Below are 23,884 nucleotides of genomic sequence, written 5' to 3'. Positions count from 1 at the left end.
GCCATGATGACAGGAAAAATATCTAGTCAAATATTATTTAAAGACACTTCTATACAGCTTAAAGTGACATTTAAAGGCTTAACTTGGTTAATTGGGTTAACTAGGCAGGTTAGGGTAATTAGGCAAGTTATTGTATGATGATGGTTTGTTTTGTAGACTATCGGAAAAAAAAAACTTAATGTTTAAAAAAAATTTAAAAACTGCTTTCATTCTAGCCGAAATAAGACAAACAAGACTTTCTCCTTTTATTTTCTTCTTTAAAGGTAAATGTGCCAGATATTTTAATAAATCTTGCCTTTGGTTTAATTAGTTTCTTCCAAGCTTATCTGAGTTCTATTGCATAGTTGCTCTCCATTGATTTATTTAACTACAACTGTTTATTAAGTTAAAGGTTTGATACTCAAATGTGCGCCCATAGGCGTTCTGGTCTAAAAAAGCAGGCGTGTTTTGGCGCGTTGCTATTTTGAGAAACTGTAAATAGTCTGATCTTTAGACCAGAACAAAGTCGGCCTATTGTCTGGCGCAAAGTAAGCCTGGCTTACACACAAGATGTAGAGCTATACGAAAATATTTTTAGATATATAATAATATATAATATCTTAAGGATATATATATACATATATATATATATATATATATATATATATATATATATATATATATATATATATATATATATATATATATATATATATAATAAGGATATATACAGGATATAAATATAAATGATTAAAATATTACAAAACATATTAATTTCTAGCCTACATGAAGATTTAAAAACCGCTGCCTTACTTTCTTCATCTCGGGAGGCTTTTTCAGTTCATTCATAACATTTGCTTTTGTATAATGTTATTATTATTAGCAGTATTATTTATTATATCCATATTTATATTTGTTTTTAAAAAACAAGCTTAGATTTGTCCACCTGTCAAGTTTTAGACCATATGGGGCATGGCAGGTGTATTTGTAAATAACTCAGTATTTTGACCACACTTTGTTATTATTGTTCATTTATTCGTTTGCTAGAAATTAGAACTGAATTTAGAAATAGTTTTGAAACAAATATTTGCGCTTAACAAACGAAATGAATTATTTATAGGCTAATTGATGTCTGTGCGGTAAGGTTTCCCTATCCACGAGAGCAAAAGCGAAAGTGAATTTACTTTACGTCAAGATGCGCTTACGGCGCGACGCAGCTGGCTCTTAAAGGGAATGGGAGATGAGACTCTAATTGGTTTATTCTCAAAACACACCTATAACTCATTAAGAAAGTAAACTCAACCCGTTTAGACTATGCGCCATGGCGCAAAGCGGATTTTCCTGTCCGTAAATTAGCAAAAATGCGTTCTGACACGCCCTGAAAGCGTTTGCGCCCTGCGTTTTGCGCTCTGCGCATGGACCGTCAAAATAGAGCCCTTAAAGTGGCGATGAGGTCCTAATGTCTTTAAAAAGTCCTCTTAAGGTATTGAAATCACCTTTAGGATTCCTGCATATACCCTGAACGATGTTAAATGGCCAGCTATTTTAAAGCACTTCTTTTTAAGCAATCATTATCAGCAGTGATTGTTTTTGCATGTCTGCTTGTTCTCTCCAAGCGCTGAGGGTTTCGCGATACAGGAGGCTTTGTTTGCCGCCGAGTCATGAGACTTTAGCTGCTCGTTTAACTACATTCAAGAAGCTTGAGGGCCTCATGTTCCCTGTTAGCCAGACACTGGGGCCCGCTGGAGGCGCGCTGCTGTTGTTCCAGTCCCTCCTTTACTGTGCCTTTTTGACCTTAAGGAAATGATTACGGTCAGGAGCGCTCTACTGTTGTTTTTGGAGGATTGAGAAACCCTTGTCCTGTGTATTTATATAGCTTTGTTTCCTTTCGTCTGCATTCCGCAGTGCCGCAGGGAGAGCATTCCACTCTCCGGCCTCCTAATAGGGCTCAGGAAAGAGATATTTTACATCTGCGCGATATGAGGTTTCCCCCCTCCGCGGACTCCATTTGACTCTCTCCATTTACAGTCATGGCCTGACAGACTGTAAGAATAAGTGTTGGCGAGTATCACGTATTTATGATACGGGCCTGTTGGCAAAGCATCCTGGATTTGTGCAGAATTGATGACTGGCTGAAACACACGGGGCCTTGTTAGAGTCGCTGGCCTGCAGCGGTGTGTGTTCTGACTGCTGACTGCGGCAGGTGTCCAGTGCCCTGGCTGATCCTTGCCATACCTTCTCTCTTTTCAGGAAATGGCAGACTTCAGGACCAGAGCCCTAATAACCGGAGGTCTCCCGAGAGATGCGCCTTGCAGTCTGTTGGGGTAGAGAGGTTTGCCATGGCAACAGCAGACAACAGCCAACCAGAGCAGTCCAGGTAATAATAGATCTTGTTTTCAGAGCAGGAAGGCACACAAGCCCTCGGCCCTTTCGTGTTTCATGCTACACAGCGTGTAACCATAGTAGTGGGCCCTACTACTTCTTTTCCCAAGCCAAAAGAATGCTTTTCTTTTATTTATGGAGCGTGGTTAGGCCGTCTTGTCTTTTTCATTTAAACACGCCTCCGTAATGTTCCATAAGCAAGTCACTTAAAAAAAAAAACGGAGCAAGTTTTGCTCAAGTGTCCCTTGGTGCCTTAACACAACTCATCAGAATGACAGCACGAGAAGCAGTTCGTTGATGTTGGTGCTTAGATTTGTTCTTGGACTGTGATGTTGCAGGGGGAGTTCTCGAAAATACAGACGTGCTTTTTTGATCCTGTTCCAAACACTTTCTGAGCCACATCTGCTAATTTATTTGGGCCTCCTTGAAGAAAATTTGTCATGAGGAGCAAGAACATTCAAAGTGTAGTTTATTTAGCTGTCGTTAGGCAAACAGGAGATCGTTTGCAACTGACGCTAATGAAAAATACCTAATAGTGTCATGGCTTTTTAAATGTTTTTATTTTATTTGATATTATTTAATGTATGTGTGTGTGTGTGTGTATAGTGGTGCTATTTAAAGTTTCTTAGACTTTGGTTTAGTTTATTTAGCTGTTTTTGGGAAAACAGAAGACATTTTGCAGCTCATGCTAACAAAACTTACTGTGAAGTGTCATGGCTTTTTAAAATGTGTAGTGTATAGCAATGCTTTTTATTATTGTTATTATATCTATATGTACAATGGTGCTATTTTTAAGTTTTTTAGACTTCTGTGTAAATACAATTGTGTGTGAAAAAGTGATTGACCAGAACAATTAACATCATGCTACAAACATTTCTACAGAATTGTGACACTAAAGACTTGAGCAGTCTTACCATCCTTATTCGATTAAAATAGAAGGGTTTATTAGAAATGAATAAAGAAAATATGATATATATTTGAAGCTGGATTTATGAATTAATATTTTTGTGAAATATGCATCATCCATTGGCAAAACGGACTAGTATTACTTATAAACTAATCTAGAATGGTGCATATGCACACTGACTTTACATTTCAGCCATGTCAGCGCTTCCGGTGAACTGTCTTTCCATTATAAAGTTGCCACGTTTTAAGGTCTGATTTCTTTAAATATCAAAAATCTTCGCTGTCTGAGAGATATACAATATAAAGTGGGTCTCAGACCGGACAAGAAGCACTGCATTCAGGGTATCTGCAGGATCTTAAAAAGTCTTAAAGTCTTAATTTCACAATTTTAGGCCTTTAAAGGTCTTAAATTCACTGAAATATTGTGTTGTAGGGTCTTAAATCATTTAAAACAGGTCTTAATTTTCCTATGTATATTCAAATCCAATCACCAACATTCTATCTCAATAAAAGTTTTAACAAAAGTTTATTTATTAACTCTATTTGCCAACTCTATATTTATGTTTATAAACATATGGTTTAATTATCTTCCTTACAATAACATTTGTTTTTAATTTTTTTTGTGTTTTAACTGGGCCATTAGAAACAATTCTTAGCATTTAGCCTTGTGTAAGTCTGAAATTTAATTCATAATGGCATAAAAAAGGTCTTAAAGTCTTAAATTTGACATGATAAAACCTGCAGAAACCCTGGCGTTAAATTCCATTTTCTGCCACCATGTCTTTGAAATATTTTACTCCAGTATTTTCAATAGAGCTTCTGCTGATCCTGATGGTGCTAGCGGTTACATCTTTCATCTTGTTTTACACTTAAACAACTAAATGAACTCTTAAGTCTACATAATCGAATGTATTGTAATTACATTACAACATTGGTGCTGTAAAAGGAACCTTGTGAAATTGAAAATAGTCACATTAAGCTTTCACTGTAAGTTTATCATTGCCTGAAATACACTAGCTGTGCATATAGCCCATTATATGCCAATGGCAATACAAATAAAATCTATAATATTCCTTATCATATGATACTTCTATTTGCATCTTAGTATCATGAATATGGCAACAATTCAGTACATGATATTAAAAAAAGATTGATTGATGGATATTTCTTCCGAAAATTCTAAATACATGGTCATTTAGACCTGTGTTTCTCAACCACGTTCCTGGAGGACCACCAACACTACATGTTTTGGATGTCTTCTTTGTCTGTTACACCCATTACAGGTCTTTCAGTCTCTGCTAATGAGCTGATGATCTGAATCAAGTGTGTTTGGTTAAGTAGACATGGAAAATGTGCAGATCTGGTGGTCCTCCAGGAACGTGGTTGAGAAACGCTGATTTAGATCATTTTTGGCATAAACTGACAATTGGTCAAATTAGCAAACAAGATGGCCAACAAACACAATACCAATGCTTTTAAATCAACACTGGGAGGAATAGCCCTATTTTTCAGTCAAAACCAACACAAACCTGTATTATTTTAACCAGTTGTCATTTTCTGAGGTGAGAGAACTTCTCTAATTCACAATATTTTTGCTTTGAAATTAGACCTTTTATAAAAATTATTAATTACTAATTGTACTCTAACCCACACATACATGATCTCATTTTCCTTTCCATACAGTTTATATATAGTTTTTGGTGGTATTTCTTCCATTCTTTTGTTCTCTGTAACAGTAAGGGCTCTTCTCAAAAACAAGTGAGAGAGAAAGAGTGAAAGTCATACATCTGCAGGTTAGCGAGCGCTCGACACAAGATGTGCACACACGAGCAGCTCTGGGAAGTCTCTGAGCAGCCTCTGGTTCCCATGGCAACTGCGGGGCGGTCTCTATCAGCTCCATCTGAGAATAGGTAAAGTAAATCTGCATGCATCTGGCCGCCCGCCAGCGTCTCAAATGAAAGAGCACTTTGAATGGCTGCCAGGTTTGGTGGAGGAGAGAGGCTGTCAGGCCTGCTTAATGTTGGCAGTTTGTACTTGGCAGGACTCGCCTTTTCCCAGAATCCCTCACTCTGGCAGCCCGCCAGCCACTTAGCGGAAGCTGAGAGTTAACCCCTGCGATAAGCTGCTGGAAAGATGAACATGGAAAACTTTCCATGCGGAGTGTGTGTGCGCTAGTGTGTGTGCTCCTACATGTATGCATGTATGTGCCTCTCTCTCTCTTTCTCTCTCTGTATATGTGTGTGTGTGTGTGTGAGTGAGAGAGAGAGAGCCCGCCAAGCCTCAGGGTGATCTGTATTCATGAGAAGACTACAGGGACAGCGAAACATCTCTCAGTGAAAGGAAAGGAGGGTGAAATATCCTTTACAGGCAGACTGCAAACGCATAGTATTTAACAGGATTGCATTTTTTGCTCCTAAAATACAAATTAAATGATTTTTTTGCAATGAATTTGACAATGAAAATGAAATAGGAATATTCTCTATATGTTCTTGTGTAGTGCTGGTTTTATTTTAAAGGGATATTTTATCCAAAACTGATCCTAGGGCTGCACAGTATATCGTTTCAGCATCGATATCGGAATGTGCGAATCTGCAATAGTCACATCGCAGGCATCTGCAATGTAGTTGGGATTATAGTTGACCAGACATTACAGTTAACAACGTAGTGGGCTCATTTCAAATTTGAACCTATGAGAGAAAGTTTATTGTTTGCATGTAGGGCTGCGTGATATGGCAAAAATGCAATCTTGATAATTATTTTCTATATTGAACGGTAACAATAAATATTTTGATAATAGTTCTAATGCTTCCAGATAAAAAAAAGTACCAAAACAATGACTGAAGCCACAAAAATTAGCGGATCCATTTAAATGCCGTAACATTTTTAACAATAAATTTTTGATGGCCGAAAACACTTTTACATTACCATTGCACATTTCTGCGGTGTGATTGGCTCTTAGATCACAATAGAGTAAAAAAAAAATCCTGTGCTTTTCGTTATTATTGACATCAATTTGATTGGGATTGGATATAATTTCAGCCCAGACCTATTTGCATGTGTTTTAAAGGCCTGACTTTAAGAAATTGAAGCAAACATGGGTCATTTGGACACAATAAATTAAACGTTTCTAGCTTAAGGATTAATTGAACATTATATAATTATTTACTCAAAACGATAGTATTATTATTGTTATTATTATTATTGTTAATATAATTATACTTTGATTATTTAATTTTTTCCCTTTGAATACTGTTTGACTCCCCAGAAAATGATAAATTATTGTTTATTTGCATCTTTTATCTGTTGTATTTTTTCTATTATATTTTATGCGGATATGCTTCCCTATCATCCAAATCGATCTAAAATTATGAATTTTTTACAAGCTATTCAAGTCAGCTGGTGAAATTGTATTTATATCGTAATATGTATCGTATTTAATTAAAATATTGCAATGTTAGTTTTTTCCAATATTGTGCAGCCCTAATTCATTTACGCACCCTTTACTTGTTCCAAGTACATTGACTTCCATAGTAGAGCTGCACAGTACACTACCTGACCAAAGTCTTGTCACCTGTTCAAGTTTTAGGAACAACAAATAATATCTTGACTTCAAGTTGATCATTTGGTATCAGGCTTATATAAAAGGCAAAGTCCTCTAGATTACGCTTATTTTACCAAAATAAAATATGATCATGTCATTTTTTTTATTATTAAATTAGGACAGTAAGGTCTGACTTTGCTTAGACAAACGTCTTGTCACTTAACATAAATAATGTACAGTATAGAATATAAAGTCATAGTGCAGTGAAAAAAGAGTTAATATTGTATATGATTCCCATGAGCTTGGAGGACTGCATCCATACATCTCTGCAATGACTCAAATCACTCATTAATAAATTCATCTAAAATGGCAAAGAAAGCATTCTGGCATGACTCCCAGAGTTCATCAAGATTCTTTGGATTCATCTTTAATGTCTCCTTAGTTTTACCCCAGAAATGCTCAATAATGTTCATGTCTGGTGACGGGGCTGGCCAATCCTGGAGCATCTTGACCATCTTTGCTTTCAGGAACATTGAGGTGGAGGCTGAAGTATGAGAATGAGGGCTATCCTGCTGAAGAATTTGCCCTCTCCTGTGGTTTGTAATGGAATGGGCAGCACAAATAACTTGATGTTGATCTCTCGCATGCCCCTATATTTAATGTAACCCCAAACCATGATTTTTCCTTCACCAAACTTGACTGATTTCTTTGAGAATCTTGGGTCCATGCAGGTTCCAATAGATCTTCTGCAGTATTTGTGATGATTGGGATGCAGTTCAACAGATGATTCATCAAGTTATTATTTGTTGCTCTTACAACTGGAATCAACGACAAGACTTTTGTCAGATAGTGTTCATAAAATCAGCATCGATAGGATCTGAAATGTTGAATCGGGATTATATTTGATCAGCAGAACAGTTGAGAATAAGGCATTTTATCTTCATTTTAAGCGTTCGGGTGCAAAAAAGTAACTGGAGTTAATTTACTGAATTAATACAGTGAAGCAAAACAGTGTTATTTTAGCTACATTTCATTGTTCAATTTCCATTTCTGGATACTGTTCGACTCTCCGGAAAATCATAAAGCACTGTTTATTTTATTTTTTTTTTACTTTGCTCTTTTGTAATTATTTTTGCTTGCATTTTTATTATTTGTTTATACATGATTCACTTACTCACTCCTAGCGTTGTTTATATCGAAGTTGATATTTAGCCGCACCATATTGGTGTTTTATAACATCACATTTTTATGAGGTGGGTCGTTAGCCCATCGCTCAACCCCCAACCCTGAGGACCGGACATACACACATACCCTACAGATAATTTAGCTTACCTAACTCACTCAGTGGAAACCCACGTGAACACGGGAGAACATGCAAACTCCTCACAGAAGTGCCAACTGACCTAGTTGGCAGTCTTGCTGTGAGGCGCCTCTGTGCCGCCCGCATATATGATTCATACCATTACAAAATCACCCTAAGCAATATAAATTAAAAATTTAATCTTTCCAGATTGAGCTTATCAAGCCATGTCGTGAAATTGTTTTCAAATCGCAATAGATTTTGCATAAAAACAAAATACCGCAATGTCATATTTTCCCAATACTGTGCAGCCCCATTCCATAGTATTTTTTCCTATGGAATTCAGTGGTTTTCACCTTTTTTCCAAATATCTTCTTTAGTGTTTAACAGAATAATTCAGTTCATTGTAGTGAGGCAGAGTAAATAGTGAGTAGATTTTTATTTTTTTTGGGTGAACTATCCCTTTAAGGTCAGTTCACTCACTTCAGTGCTAGATAATTCCCACAAAGACTTGTTTCTTTGTCTTGTTAATTTGGGTCAAAAATGAAAGGCGTTGAGCTCATTTACACGATCCAAGTCACGAGTGCAGAGCACAAATACTGTCTGAATTGTTTCCGTTTTTTTAACGGTCTACCTGCCATATCAGCAGTGGTTAGATTATCATCTTAAAGTCCAACTTTTGGTTTGCTAATTCTTAATGTAATATATATATATATATATATATATATATATATATATATATATATATATATATATATATATATATATATATATATATATAATTTTTTAGAGGACATTCACAGATTTAACTGTTTTTTTTGGCTTGGAAAAAGGCTCAGTTTCTTTCGGTGCCAGCAGAATGCAGGGATTGCAATAAATGGCGTTTCTCCTCTCCTCCAGACCTCCCTTACTTCTTTTTTCTTCTCTTGGTTTTTCCACCCTCTTGTGTTGTATAACAGGGCAAGTTTTTTTTTTTTTTGCATTGTCTACTGGTTGTTGTTAAACAGAGAATAGACTATGGGAACAGAGCTTTTGTGGGCAGGGCTTGAAACTTCCTTATTTAAAGTAAACACTGATAGATTTTATAATGCATACCTACTGGTCTTTTAGCATGTCCAAATATGTCCAAGAATGTGTGGAAGCATGCTTTTTTATTGCCGTAAATCATACATGGATTTTGGCAGTATAAGCATTTTTATAACATGATCTTACATTATTAATAGGACCACATAATATCCACCAATAATATTTCAGCAGTACAAACAGACTCTGGATGAAACATGAATACCTCAGATTTTCCACCCACAACTCTGGCGCTTGTCTGAAAGCATACCGGAGCCAGTGATGCAAGGCAAGCTGTGTGAACATTAACTTTTTTTAGTTTTGAAAAATATTTTTGTTAGATCCAGTAATGATCACTGCATGATTTTAGTTCTTTAGTTTAGTTCATTCTAGTATTTATTATGGCAAGTTTTAGTTCGGTAATTAAGTTCTAATTATTTATCTGGTTATCTCAATAATTACTTTTTTTTGTAGTTGTAAGCCTGGTTTTGATGTAGTGTTTATTTATTTGATAATGCTGCTTGTTAAGAAATTCTAGATACTATTGAACACAAATTGTATTTGTTAATTGGTTACAGCTACTGAGTAACTACAAGTAAATAAATACTAGTAGACTATAAAATGAATGTATGCTAAATAAATCTATATAGTATAGACTTTTGGTTACATAAAAGGTGCAAGTAAGGAAATACATAATATGTTGTGACGCAATGAATGTTTTGTTGGCTTGCCATACATGTTGGCTGTGCGCGTTTCTCGGTCCATTCAGAAGATTTGTTAGGGAGTGGTTAGCGCATGCGCACTCGCATGGCAACAAGTGGCTTGTCATTTGTAACAGAAAAAGGAACTGCGGAACGTGGTGCTGACGTCACCGGCCCAGCCAGGTGGCATTCCGAGCAGCAGAAGAGGCGCATTCGCCTCCTAGTAACCGTATAACGGGTCCGAGAGGAGCAGCTCAACATGTCTTCGGCGCAGGTCTCCTCGTCGAGGAGACAGTCGTGTTATCTGTGCGACCTGCCGCGCATGCCGTGGGCGATGATTTGGGATTTTACGGAGCCCGTGTGCAGGGGTTGCGTGAATTACGAGGGCGCGGATCGGATCGAGTTTGTTATCGAGACCGCGCGCCATCTCAAGCGGGCTCATGGCTTCCAGGAGGGGAGATCCCCGGGTCCAGCGCCGCCGCCTGCGGTCAAAGCACAAGCGGTCATGTCATCCAAGGAGTCTGTGCAGATGAACCATGTGGACGGCTCGTCTAAATCGCAACAGCAGCAGCAGCAGCAACAACAACAGTCCGGCTTGGACCGATACGCGCTCGCCACCGAAAGATCACGCTTTGATTATTCCAGCATCGGCGCGCACAGGCTTCCGAACGGGCTCGGTGGACCGAACGGCTTCCCCAAATCAGACGACGGACCCCCCGAGCTTAACCGACAGAGCCCGAACTCGCGTCGCAATCACGGGCTGGTGGCGGTGTCGGGGCAGATGAGCGTGCCGCCGAACCTCCTCCCGCAGACGCTCCTGAACGGCCCACCGTCGTCGGCGAGTATAGCGCAGCACAGCCTTTCCGGACGAGCCCCTCCAGCCCCGGCCAGCATCGGACCCGCGCTCGCGCTCTCTGAACAAGGTAAACGACCCGGCTCGGTGTCCAGCACGGACCAAGAGAGAGATCTGAAAGAGAAACAGCGTAACGCTGAAGCTTTGACTGAACTCGGTGAAAGTTTGAGGAACAGGTCAGAGGAATGGACGAATAAACCCAAAATAGTGAGAGACACACTGATCACGCTTTCTAATTGCACTCCTTTTGACGTGAGGTTCAAGAAAGACCATTCACTTCTAGGTAGAGTGTTTGCATTCGATGCCACTTCCAAGCCCGGCATGGACTATGAGCTGAAAATCTTTATTGAGTATCCCAGTGGATCTGGGAATGTGTTTTCCAGTGCGTCCGGTGTGGCTAAACAGATGTACCAGGACTGCATGAAAGACTTTGGCAGAGGGCTTTCTTCTGGTTTTAAGTACCTGGAATATGAGAAAAAGCATAGCTCTGGTGACTGGAGGCTGCTGGGTGATTTACTCCCAGAGTCTGTGCGTTTCTTTAAGGAGGGGCTCGGGGGTGAAATGCTTCCTCAGCCTTACATTGATGCCAGCTGCCCTCTGCTGCCCTCGGCGCTGGTCAACATGCCTCGGGCTGTGGCGTCGGGAAGTGCGCTAAGAACGGGTGTTCGTAAACGCAAAGCCTCCCCAGAACCGGACTCAGCGGAGGGCGAGCAGCAGAGACAGCAGTGGATGGCGAGTCAGAGCGAGGCACTTAAACTGACCATGGCATCAGGCTCTTTCGCAGCCTCTCACGGCGGACCTCCACCATTGGGGTCAGTACACTCTAGCCGAGCCACCCCACCCGAATCAGCCCCCCAGAACGGACAATCCCCCATGGCTGCGCTTATGTCGGTGGCAGACACTTTGGGTAATGCACACTCACCAAAGGACAGCAATTCTGTGCACTCCACCACATCCACCCGACATAACAGTAGCAGTCCAGTCTCCCCCGCCTCGGTCTCCGGACAGCGCCGTTTGGCATCCAGGAATGGGGAGATGGGTCTCTCCGGGACGCCGTCCCAATCGGGTTCGCATCAGGGCATGGATCAGGTGCATCCTCAGAACATTCCAGACTCACCCATGGCCAATAACGGACCCTTGTGTTGTACTATCTGCCACGAACGTTTAGAAGACACACACTTCGTACAGTGCCCGTCAGTTCCCAACCACAAGTTTTGTTTCCCGTGTTCCAGGGAGAGCATTAAAGCGCAGGGGGCAACAGGAGAGGTGTACTGCCCCAGCGGAGAGAAATGTCCCCTGGTAGGGTCAAACGTGCCTTGGGCTTTCATGCAAGGCGAGATAGCAACCATTTTAGCTGGGGATGTTAAGGTAAAGAAGGAAAGAGACCCTTAAATATAAATATATATGCTTCCTACATCAGAAACAGACATGTGAAGCGAGTATATTAAAGGCTGTTTTAAAACCTAGCAAGCTGCCTACCTAGACAACATTTAGAAGCATTATAGATGCATTTAAATGCCCAGAGATGCTGTGTAAGTAGGCTACATGCCTGGTTTTGAGACACACTCTACTTGTTGTGAATATTGAAGTTACAGAAATAGTCCAGTGTACAGAGACATTTGTTTTCCTCCTCGAAGGAGGAGGCTGTGTGCGTGGAAACCTTTTTTACGGCACTTTTACAGTTTACGTTAACGTTTCTATTCAATTTCACACTTATTTTTCACATCTACATGTACAATCCCAAGCAAAAAAAGAAATTGTTATTAATGAATACACTTTTGTGGTAGGTATAACAAATGAAGTGAGTCTAAGAGAGGGCATTCTTTGTTTCTTGGTCCCGTCTGTTTGTTTTTTTTATTTTTTATTTTATTTTTTATTCTATAGTATGATCTTAAAATGATCTTTTTTTTTGTTTTGTATCCCGTGGTCTGAGAATACAGATATATTTTATTACGTGTTTTCATTCTCTCTTTTTGCTTTAAAGTTGCACGGACGCTTTAGTAGAGCAAAAAATACTGTAAATGAAAAATGAAATGCTCTGTTTGTTTATACATATTTCTGTAGTAACAGAAGACTTGTAACGTGCCTTGGAGCTGAGTAAATTGTAATAAATTCATTGATATTAACTCTTTGTTGCGTGTTAATTTGTTCAGGGTAGAAATGTCTTTGATATCAGATTCTAAAATGGCTTTGTCAGAATTCGCCGATTTATTTGAAAATGGCTTTGTCAGATTTATTGTTATAGTCGGCAAACGTGGTTTATTAAGCTTGCTTAAACAGTTATATTTGTAAAATTGAAGTAATCTCGGCAGCATAAAGATTTTAAATGTTGTCTTTTTATGAAAAAGGTTATTATTCCTATTTCTGTTTATTTTGTAGATTAATTGCATCGACTAAAGGCCTTCTTTCATTTATTCTGCAATGCTGTTATTTTTTTTTAGCAACCATATTATTATAATACTTTAAAAAACAACATATTTCAAGTGCAATTGTCTGTTATCAAATCAAGCAGTGGCTCGAGTATCACATTAAGCGCATCTTTTTCATTGCTTTTGTCGGTGTCATTAGGATTCATGTCATTGATTGTGCTCCAGACAGAAGCAGTCTTGCTACACTGACCTAAAAGTCAAATGTTTGATGCAGCCACAGGGCATGAAGCATCTATTCAGCACTCACTGATGGATGTCACATGAAGTAGGTGCAGTGTTTTTTTTTTTTTTCTCGCCTAGCAACAAGTTCTGTTAATGGCACACTATAAAAGCTGTTTTACTGCATATGCAAGAGGCGTTAAAATAGCACACAATTACCCTGCTCTTAGCACACTGTGTCTTAATCTGTTATGCCTCAATTTAGGAGCTGTTAGCTGGTCCCTCTCTCTCCGTGTGTCAGAGTATTTTGGTGCAGGCAGGAACGCTGGAGAAGGAAAATGCTTGCACATGCCTGAGATGGCCCTGGGGATGTATTCCTCATTTAGAATTCAGCTGGTTGGTCATGTGACTTGTCAGTCGTACTATTGCATTGGCTGCGGGAGCGAGGGAAAACAGTTGGTGCGTGGCTGTTGCCATGACTCAAGCTAATGCTCTTTCACAGACAAATAGAAGGTGGCACAATTCATTCATGGCAGCCGGCCATGCAAGAGCGTCCAGACCAAATAACAGGGGGGACGTTAAGGTCAGAGAACAATGCACATGCCGAGCTATCTTACTGGGGAGAGCTCTGTAGTTGAATTCTGTGGAAGGACTGTGGTGCACATCCTGTAGATCGGAATCATTTAAGCACGAGGCACGAGCCTGAACAGGGTTTAAGTATGTGTGATGCTTTTTTCTGTATGTGTATTTTATATATATATATATATATATATATATATATATATATATATATATATATATATATATATATATATATATATATATATATATATATATATATATAAATATCGGTATGTGTGACCCTGCTACAAAGCCAGTCATAATAAGGTCTCAATTTATATATCTACACCTATGTTTTTGTATATGTATGTTAGGGCTCCACAATATATAGTTTCGGCATTATTATCGCAATTTTGAGTTGTGATTATACCTGGAAATAGTTTAATAGCAATTAAAATAACTAAGTTTAACTGTAATACAGTGAAAAATTTATTTTTATGGCATGTGACTTTAACATTGTAAGCTAATTTAAACTATTTGTATACAAGTTATCAAATTCGTAGTTTGAACAATGATGAATTGTATTTTTTTCGCAATTAAGACTATACAATTTTTTTTTTTACATTTCTTTACATTGTTATTTTTCATTCGATCTCAATACCGTTTCAATATCCAGACAACTATAAAGCACTGTCTATTTAATTTGTATATTTATGTTATTTTATTCATTTATGCTTGTAATTTATTATCATTAATGTACTTTATAATATACACACTACAAAATGGTCACAATGTAAAATTGTGAACTCTTTACTTATAGTGTTATTTAAATCATCTTATGAAGTTACAGTAATATTGCAATATATATCTTAGAAAAACTAATTATTGTGTGTGTGTGTGTGTGTGTTTGTGTGTGTGTGTGTGTGTTTGTGTGTGTGTGTGTGTGTGTGTGTGTGTGTGTGTGTGTGTGTGTGTGTGTGTGTGTGTGTGTGTGTGTGTGTATACAGTTGAAGTCAGAACTATTTGCCCCCGTTTATTTTTTTTCCCTCATTTTCTGTTGAACAGAGAGCAGATTTTTTTTCAACACATTTCTAAACATAATAGTTTTAATAACTTTTTTCTAATAACTGATTTATTTTGTCTTTGCCATGATGACAGTGAATAATATTTGACTAGATATTTTTCAAGACACTTCTATACAGCTTAAAGTGACATTTAAAAGGCTTTACTATGTTAATCTGGTTAACTTGGAAATTGAAAGGGGGGCTAATAATTCTGACTTCAACTATATATATATGTGTGTGTATATATATATATATATATATATGTATATATATGTGTGTATATATATGTATATATATATGTATATATATATATGTGTATATATATATATATATATATATATATATATATATATATATATATATATATATATATATATTAGTATATGTGTTTATATATACATATATACATACATATTTGCATAATATACTCAATACACAAATATATCCTCTATATAGCACTGCCTTTTTTGCTGACATGCAGGTATTTAATTACAACACCATATGAATGTATTCAAGTGTACTTGTGATTGTATTTGAAAATATATTGATGCACATTTAGCACTGAATCCACATCAATTACAGGTTTCTTGCATATTCAAAAGGAATAAATATTCATTTCAGAGCACATTTTAAAGAGAGCCATCTTCATAGGAGAGCACAATAGATTAGAGAGGCGGTTTCAGTTCAGTTTCGTGTTCCACCCATAATCCATCTGAAGCCAGTGAAGAGTTTAGTTGTCGTGCTTTGTGGTGCATTGCAGTGTTATTGTCGCTGCTGCTCTGTCTGTGAGGAATCAAAGGTGTGGTGTCTGGTTCAGGATGGAGTGGGCTTCTATTGTCATGCTAAAACTGACTTGGTTTTGAGGTGCCCTTGGCTGCCTCCGTAATCACCTGGGTTTCAAGTTGCAGCGCACATACAAAGAAAAAGAAAATAAACAGATCCACCAACCCCACCCATTAGAGAAGGCGGGGGTCTCACTTCCTGTTTACTACACACACACGCTTCTGTGGTGTCTCGAGTTTGTGTGTTAAATTCTGCACCTTTTCTTGCAATGCTTTATTGGATACCGACAACTCGGAGATGTGGAGAAGCCACTACAGTTGAATAATTATGATCCTTGTAAATGCAGAGATGTTTAGGTGTTTCTGAGTTGCCGTTGTAAACGGATATGTTCTTTGTAACATATTAATAACTGCAAGACCCTGAAAATCCAGTCACTGCCTTTGTGTTCCAATTTTTCGACAATGTTTGTGTTGTTAAAATGCATTTGCACTGATTTTATTAGTGCTGACGCAATCGTTTCCGAATAAATGCTCCTTTAACATGGTAGCTCGTCTGTTTTTGGAACATTTGTGTTTGGTTGCATAGTAAAATCACTGCAGTCTGTCCACCCTTCGCTAGCTAGGGATGCCAGCAGCTTCTTCCCCTCCTCCAATTCCCTTCATCCCCATCACACACACACACACACGCACTTCTCTCCCTCCCTCCCTTCAAGGGAGAAGTTTCCAGCGGATAAAAATACAGCCACTCCAAAGGTTACGCTGCAGTGCCATCGTGCACAGTTGCCCATGGTAACAGCCTTGTTCAAAACATCATTTATTCAGGAATGTGCGGACACAAAGAGCGGAGGGGTTCAGCGTTAACCCTGCGTGTGCCAGCATTTGGCTGTCTGAATGCTGGTGTTTATAGAAATGTTCCTGTTTTACCGTATGCTTTGTTTTCTTTATATAATGGGAATAGGTTTTTCTTTGTGATTATTCTTGTGCTGTTTTCTTAATAATGATCAGGATTATAAAGCGTTTTTGGACATTACTGTTGGAATTAAATCCCAAATGCAAATCTGCTGTGTAAAAAAGGCATTTCTGCCAAACGTTCTTTTATTATTATTTTTTACAACAGAAGATGTCATTGAGACGTTCTGTATTGGTGATTGCTTGTCTGTATCCTTCTCTTAATTGTATTAAATTCTTAGAATTTGATTATTTGTATTTGCTGTAGCTCTTAGTGTATTTTCTATTCGTTGACGATTGTTTTCAGACAGGTTTTCTGCTCTAAATTCACTCTATTGGTTGCATTAATTGCTGAAAGCAAACAAAATAATGTGAATCCATGAATGGCGTATCGTTGTACATCACTTTACAAAGGTGAAAAACCGTCACTAGTTACATTTCACCGAGTCATTAAATAAAAGCTGTTTGATGTCCCAACGTAGCATCTTCATACTGTTTTTTAAGTAAATTTTACTTGAAAGTGCAGTTTTTTTTCCATATATTGACCAATAATAATTGTTTGAAAGCACTTCAGTGATTGAATCAACTTGTCGCATATTAAACTGCTATATGCAAAACTATTGTATCCATTCAGCCGCATTTCCCTCCCCACCATGTCAGTGCATCCCTGACTGAGATATGGTAGTATTTTTTTTTAAGCGTTAATGATTGTTTTCAGACAGGTTTCCTGCTCTAAATTCTCTCTATTGGTTGCATTAATTGCTGAAAATATGTTTCTGTGAATGGCGTATAGTTGCACATCCCTATATAAAGGATAAAAACCTTCACTGCTTGCATTTTATTGACACAAAAATTTTACTTGAAAGTTCTGTTTTTCTTCCGTTTAATAAACAAATTTGATTGTTTAAAAGCACTGGAGCGATTGAATCAACCTGCAAATATAGTTGAATATTAAACTGCTATATGCAAAACTATTGTAGCCATTCAACCGTGTATTTCCCCCGCCTCGTCAGTGCATCCCTGACTGAAATGTGGCAATGTTTTGAGCGTTGATTGTTTTCAGACAGGTTTCTTGCTCTAAATTCACTCTAATGGCATTAATTGCTGAAAACAAACAAAATAATGTGAATCTGTGTATGACTCATAGTTGTACATCTCAATACAAAGGAGAAAATCCTTCATTACTTGCATTTCATTGTGACATTAAATATTGATGGCCGTTTTGCGTCCTTGCATAGCCTCTGAATACTGATTTTCAAGTAAATTTTACATGAAAGTGCAGTTTTTTTTCCATTTATTGAACAATAATGATTGTTTGAAAGCACTGCAGCGACTGAATCAACCTGCAAATATATTCACATATTAAACTGCTATATGCAAAACTATTGTACCCATTCAGCCGCATATTTCCCCCCACCGCGTCAATGCATCCCTGACTGAGATATGGCATTTAACTTTCTGCGCCTGTGCTTGTTATTTAGCACCAGCCGAGAGGAGGAGGAGGAGGAGGAGGGGGGGTGGTTATGTGCAAAAGGGTTATTCCCATTTTGTTTTCATTCACTGTGCCTTCGAGCACAGCCATTTATAGACGGTGATGTCAGCACTATCTTCCATAGCCCAGGGCCTCTTTGGCACATAATGTATGCAATCTCAGACATTCCATTCCTGCCTCGCAAATAAGCTGCGGGCTACAGCGGGCGTGTGCTTCCCCCCTCTTTCTGCAGATATTAAAGGCGCAGAGGGAGAATTGATTTTCTCCCGCTTTTCACTCCTACTCTCTCCTTCAGTTTATTTTTTTTCTCTTCTAGCACCGAGCGAAAAAAAAAAAGCTTTAGAGAATAGCATGTTATTGTTAATATAATTTAGCGCATAATCTATCATCTCTCGGTATAAGTTTGCATGTGGTTGATTCTCACTTTTGTGAATACGTTATTAAATCAACATTGTGTCTATTTTCGTCAGCTCCTTATATAAGAATGTTTGCCTCAAAACAGGACGTAGCTCCAGTCTACCCTTGACTAATGGCATGTGGGTTGTAAAAAAAAAAAGGGGGGCCATTTTGGCAGCGTTTCAGATGTTTTTCATTAGCTTGTAAAGGACATCAATTTTCGGATGGAATTCCAATTTGCATTTCAAGGCCAGTCCCTCCTTGAGGGCCAGAGCCTGTTTCGGCTTCCTGTAGATTCCGGCTGGAGAAGAGTAGTGGGGCGGGGGGCTAGTTTTGGGGGCAGGGAATTGTTTCTAAGCACATGGAAATGGACTATAGGGCACCATGGAGACTCCGTCTGTCTTGAAAAGCTCGCAGGCTGGATTGTTCAAGGATGGTTTCACTTGATTGATCTAAAGTGTTGAACTGAGAACCCGCTGAATACCTGTCGGAGTGCAATTTTTGTATCTTTCGCCTCTTTCATGTGCTGTCTGACTCTGTTTTATGCATCTAAATAGCAGCGGTGCATGAAATGGCACATTTTTTGACCTTCATCACATTATTTTAACATCACAAACCAGTAGGGGTTGATCGTTTTTGCATTGATATCGCAATGTGTGAATCTACAATAGTCACATTTGCAATGTCTAGATGGGATTACCAGCCACTACAGTTCTGAACATTTCATTCGTGAGGTCATCACAAAGTTTAATCACAAGAGTGAACAATTTTAAGTAACATTTCAAGCAAATTTAAGTTGTACCATTTAAAGCTTAACAAAGATGATTTGTATTTAATTATTTGTAAGCCATAATGAAGACTATACTGTGTTATTTTACATATACAAATATAGAAATTATTGAGTTTCTTCACCTCAATACCGCTAGATTTGACAGAAAAATCATAAAACACTGTTTATTTCATTTATCTTTATAATTGTATATCAGAATTTCAAAAATCAGTCGGGCAATAAATTGACTCTGGTTTCTTACATTTAAAGATGTTCACTGAATCCTCAAGCATCATAACAATAAACTCTGGTAAAAAAAAAAACATGTTGTGCCGTCCTTCTTTCTTCCACTTTTCAATATCGTAATATAACACAACTCAACATATCAACGTGTAAACTGTACATGAATTTAAGCACTAATAAATTATATCTAATCGAATTATGGCTCTCACAGTTTTCATCTGTCCTTGTAATTTATTGTATTTCATGCAGATACTCCCCTACAAAATAACCACAATCAATCTAAAATGAAGATTTTCTGTTTTGTTTTTTTTAAGAATAAACTAATCTTGTAAAATTATATTCAAAATCATAAAACATATTCATATGTTCATATGTTCATCTTTCCTTGGAGTTTATTGTATTTTATGCCGATATTCCCCTACAAAATAACCACAATCCATCTAAAATGATGTTTTTCCCCAAAATAAAGTTGTCTTGTGAAATTATATTCAAAATCAAAAACCATATTTCATTTATATTTTCATATATTCATCTCGTCTTGTAGTTTATTATATTTTTTGCAGATACTCCCCTGCAAAACAATCTCAATCAATTTAAAATTATGATTTTTTCCCCCAAGGTTTAAAGTAATCTTGTGAAATTATAGCACGGTCACTTCAAAGCATGAAGGTCGCTGGTTTGAGCCTCGGCTGGGTCAGTTGGCGTTCAGTTGGAGTTTGCATGTTCTCCCTGTGTTCGCGAGGGTTTCCTCTGGGTGCTCCGGTTTCTCCCACAAGTCCAAAGACATGTGGTACAGGTCAATTGTGTAAGCTAAAATTGACCGTAGTGTATGAGTGTGTGTGTGTGTGTGTGTGTGTGTGTGTGTGTGTGTGTGTGTGTGTGTGAATGAGTTTCCCAGTGGAGGGTTGCGGCTGGAAGGGCATCCACTGCGTAAAACATATGCTGGATAAGTTGACGGTTCATTCTGCTGTGGCGTCCCCAGATTAATAAAGGGACTAAGCCAAAAAAAAAATGAATGAATGAATCATAAAACACTGTTTATTTCATTTATGCATTTATACATTCATCTTTCCTTGTAGTTTATTATATTTTATGCAGATATTCCTCTACAAAATAACCACAATCAATCTAAAATGAAGATTTTTTTCTCAAAGTAATCTTTTGAAATTATATTCAAAATCGTAATTCACTGTTTATTTCATTTATATCTTTGTATATTCATCTGTCCTTGTTGTTTATCATATTTTACGCAGAAACTCCCCTACAAAATAACCCCAATCAATTTAAAATGTTGATTTCTTAATCAATAAAGTTGTCTTGTGAAATTATATTCAAAATCTTTGCACATACCTGCAAAATAACCCCAGTCAAACTAAAATGAATACTTTCCAATAAAGTCATCCTGTGAAATTATATTAAAATCTCAATAGCTATATATCGCAGACAAGCAAAATATCGCAACGTCATATTTCCTCCCCCCTGATATCATGCAGCCCTACAAACCACCAGTGCTACATTCCTTCCTTTGTTTTTATCCGACGTGCTGCCTGGTTGGAAGGAAAGGGTTAATTTTGTAACCCACGAGCTGTGCGGCTCTTGGCCAGCTCACTGGAGAAATGTAGCCCCCTTTCATTCTCTGGGTTGTTTACACGACTGGCAGCCATTTTAGACTGGAGCTCTGCTAACAGAGCGGTCTCGGGTTTCTTAGGCTTTCACAGTGCAGCGAGTTCAGTCAGCGGCTTGTTCTGTCATCCATCTTCCATCGGGCCCTTCCCCCTCTCACACACACACACACACACACACACACACACACGCGCGCACAAACACACACACACACACACACACACACACACACACACACACACACACAAAAACAGTCTCTCTTTCTTCAATCTGGTGACCATCCACTGTACTCAGAGCTGTATTATATTCACCTTTGAGTGCTCTGTTGTTTATTAAAGCAGCACGCCATGTGAGGCTGTACATTTTCTAGTGTTTTTCCCCTGCTGTTAAGAGTACAGCGCTTGCTATGTTATGTTATGTTATGTTATGTTGCTTGTTATGCTAATCAATTAGACTATGTTTTTTTCCTGCATTTGTTATGTATGATCTCTTTCAGAAATTACTCAAGTGTGTTCAAGTGTGTTTTTGGTAACAGCCTAAAATACAGCGGGTCTAATATAATGATGTTTTGTTTATGCCAAACTTCATGTTCGGTTCGGATATTTAGTAATTGTTCTGTTGTAAATGCATTGGAATTTAATTTAAAGTCAAGTAAGAGGTCTAACTCTGTGCCACTGCATAACTACACTCTAAAAAAAAAAAAAAGGTTCCTAGAGGTTCTATATAGAACCTAGGGGTTCTATACTTGGCCAGTAGAACCTTTTACCCAAAAAATGGTTCCATTTAGAACCCTTAGAGTGCAAAGAACCTTTTTGATTAAAATGGTTCCATAGTTTTTGATTCATAACATACTTATCTAGTAAAGATTATAAAATAATTATTAGCTATAACACAGATATACAAAGCTTTTTGAGTCAAAACCTAATGAAATGAATGCTGTGGTCAAAAACTTTATCACTGTACAGTATGATGTGATTTTTTTCATTCAGGTTTGCACATTAGCATATAACTTATATTTTATATATACTTAATATTTAACATTTTTAACAAATTATTTTGTGAAATAAATAAAATAACCAGTTTATTTATTTAGACTGTGCAGTACCATGTTTTTATGATTTAATCATTTATTTAAAACTAATAATCATTGTCGTGGACAGGTGGTGAAGAGCCTTGAGAGTGAATTATATATATACTTAAAGGTTTAATATTTCACAATAAATTTAGCCTGCATTTTTGTGTCCTTTATAAATAACACCTGATCTTTCATCTATGGATTATTAAAATATGTTTGGCTTTAAAAGGTTTAAATAATATCCAGGGACGGACGGACTGGCCATAGGGAGAACCGGGACCTTTCCCGGTGGCCTGATGGTCAATCTAGCCTGCCACCGTGACTCTGGCCTGCTGCGCATACACAGACTCAGTGCGGGCACGAGCGCTGCACTGCTACCTAAATAAAGAACCCTTAAATGGTTCTAAATACTTGAATTCGAAGAACCATTTGTGGTTCTATTTAATGAACCCTTAAAATAGTTCTATTTAGAACCTTTTTGGGGTTCCATATATGAAGCGCTTGATAGAACCATTTTTGGTTCTATATAGAACCGTTTCTTTTAAGAGTGTATAGATGTGTTAAAAAGTAATGACAATAATATATATATATATATATATATATATATATATATATATATATATATATATATATATATATATATATATATATATATATACACACTGTAAAAAAAAATCTGTAATTTTACTGTTTATTTCTGGCAGCTGTGGTGCCGAGAAAAAAGTAAATATCGGCCGTTAAATTATAGAAGTTTACTGTAAAATAATGGATATTAAATTTTAGAAATTTCCTTAAAGTAAAAAAAAAAAAATATATATATATATGTTTGTGTGTGTGTGTGTGTTTGTTTATTTGTATATACTGTACTGTTTATTTATATATACCTATATATATATATATATATATATATATTAAAAAAAAATATATATATATATATATAAATATAAATAAATATATATATATATATAAATATAATTAAATATAATAAATATAATATAATAATATAAATATAATATAATAATATAAATAATATATATATATATATATATATATATATATATATATATATATATATATATATATATATATATATATATATATATATATATGCGCGCACACACACACATATGTATGTATATATATATATATATATATATATATATATATATATATATATATATATATATATATATATATATATATATTCAAGTCCTGAGATCGGGAGATCTCTTTTTCATTTCGTATATAACTAATGACTTAAAAGATGTGTTGTCCACCTACAAAAACATTATCACTATAAACATGAGTCACATATCATCACTCGCACATTTATATATTGTTCAAATGATGCAATGAAATCCCAACAATCCGAGACATACTTTCGTTCGCCCGCCGTTCAACCTTGTCCTGTCCTAAATCTGAAGGCACATGCTTTCACAGAGCTGTTAAGGGATCAGGATTCTGTGTCTGCATCAGTATCCGTCTGCCGCTTGATCAGATCGCGCACCAACAAACACAGATGATCTCACCGGGCCAAAACCCATCAGTATTAATAGCAGCGAAACTCCCCATGTAATGAAAACCTTCCTAGTGACCTTGTGGTGAAACCAAAGGTTGTC

At 37.1% G+C, this 23,884-nt stretch overlaps 2 protein-coding genes across 4 annotated transcripts in view; both read left to right on the top strand.

Moving 5' to 3' along the window:
* Positions 1-23,884, top strand: part of si:ch211-185a18.2 — a 297,371-nt gene that overhangs the window by 28,547 nt on the left and 244,940 nt on the right. For all 3 annotated transcript variants that reach the window (NM_001441598.1, NM_001441597.1, NM_001258228.2), the window contains one exon: positions 2,230-2,356. In NM_001441598.1, coding sequence (NP_001428527.1) covers positions 2,230-2,356 — 127 coding nt within the window. The remainder of the gene's footprint in view (positions 1-2,229; positions 2,357-23,884) is intronic.
* On the top strand, positions 10,101-12,850 carry irf2bpl (interferon regulatory factor 2 binding protein-like). The gene has a single exon (NM_212687.2). The coding sequence runs from the start codon at positions 10,131-10,133 to the stop codon at positions 12,114-12,116; it is 1,986 nt and encodes a 661-aa protein (NP_997852.2). The 5' UTR covers positions 10,101-10,130; the 3' UTR covers positions 12,117-12,850.

This window comes from Danio rerio, chromosome 17 (assembly GCF_052040795.2).
Source record: "Danio rerio strain M-AB ecotype USA chromosome 17, GRCz13ab, whole genome shotgun sequence".
NCBI classification, from domain to species: Eukaryota; Metazoa; Chordata; class Actinopteri; order Cypriniformes; family Danionidae; genus Danio; species Danio rerio.
This window is presented reverse-complemented; position numbering and strand designations above follow the sequence as displayed.

What these genes read in the sequence shown, in the direction of transcription:
- irf2bpl (NM_212687.2), top strand. Translation starts at nt 10,131, where the DNA reads ATGTCTTCGGCGCAGGTCTCCTCGTCGAGGAGACAGTCGTGTTATCTG.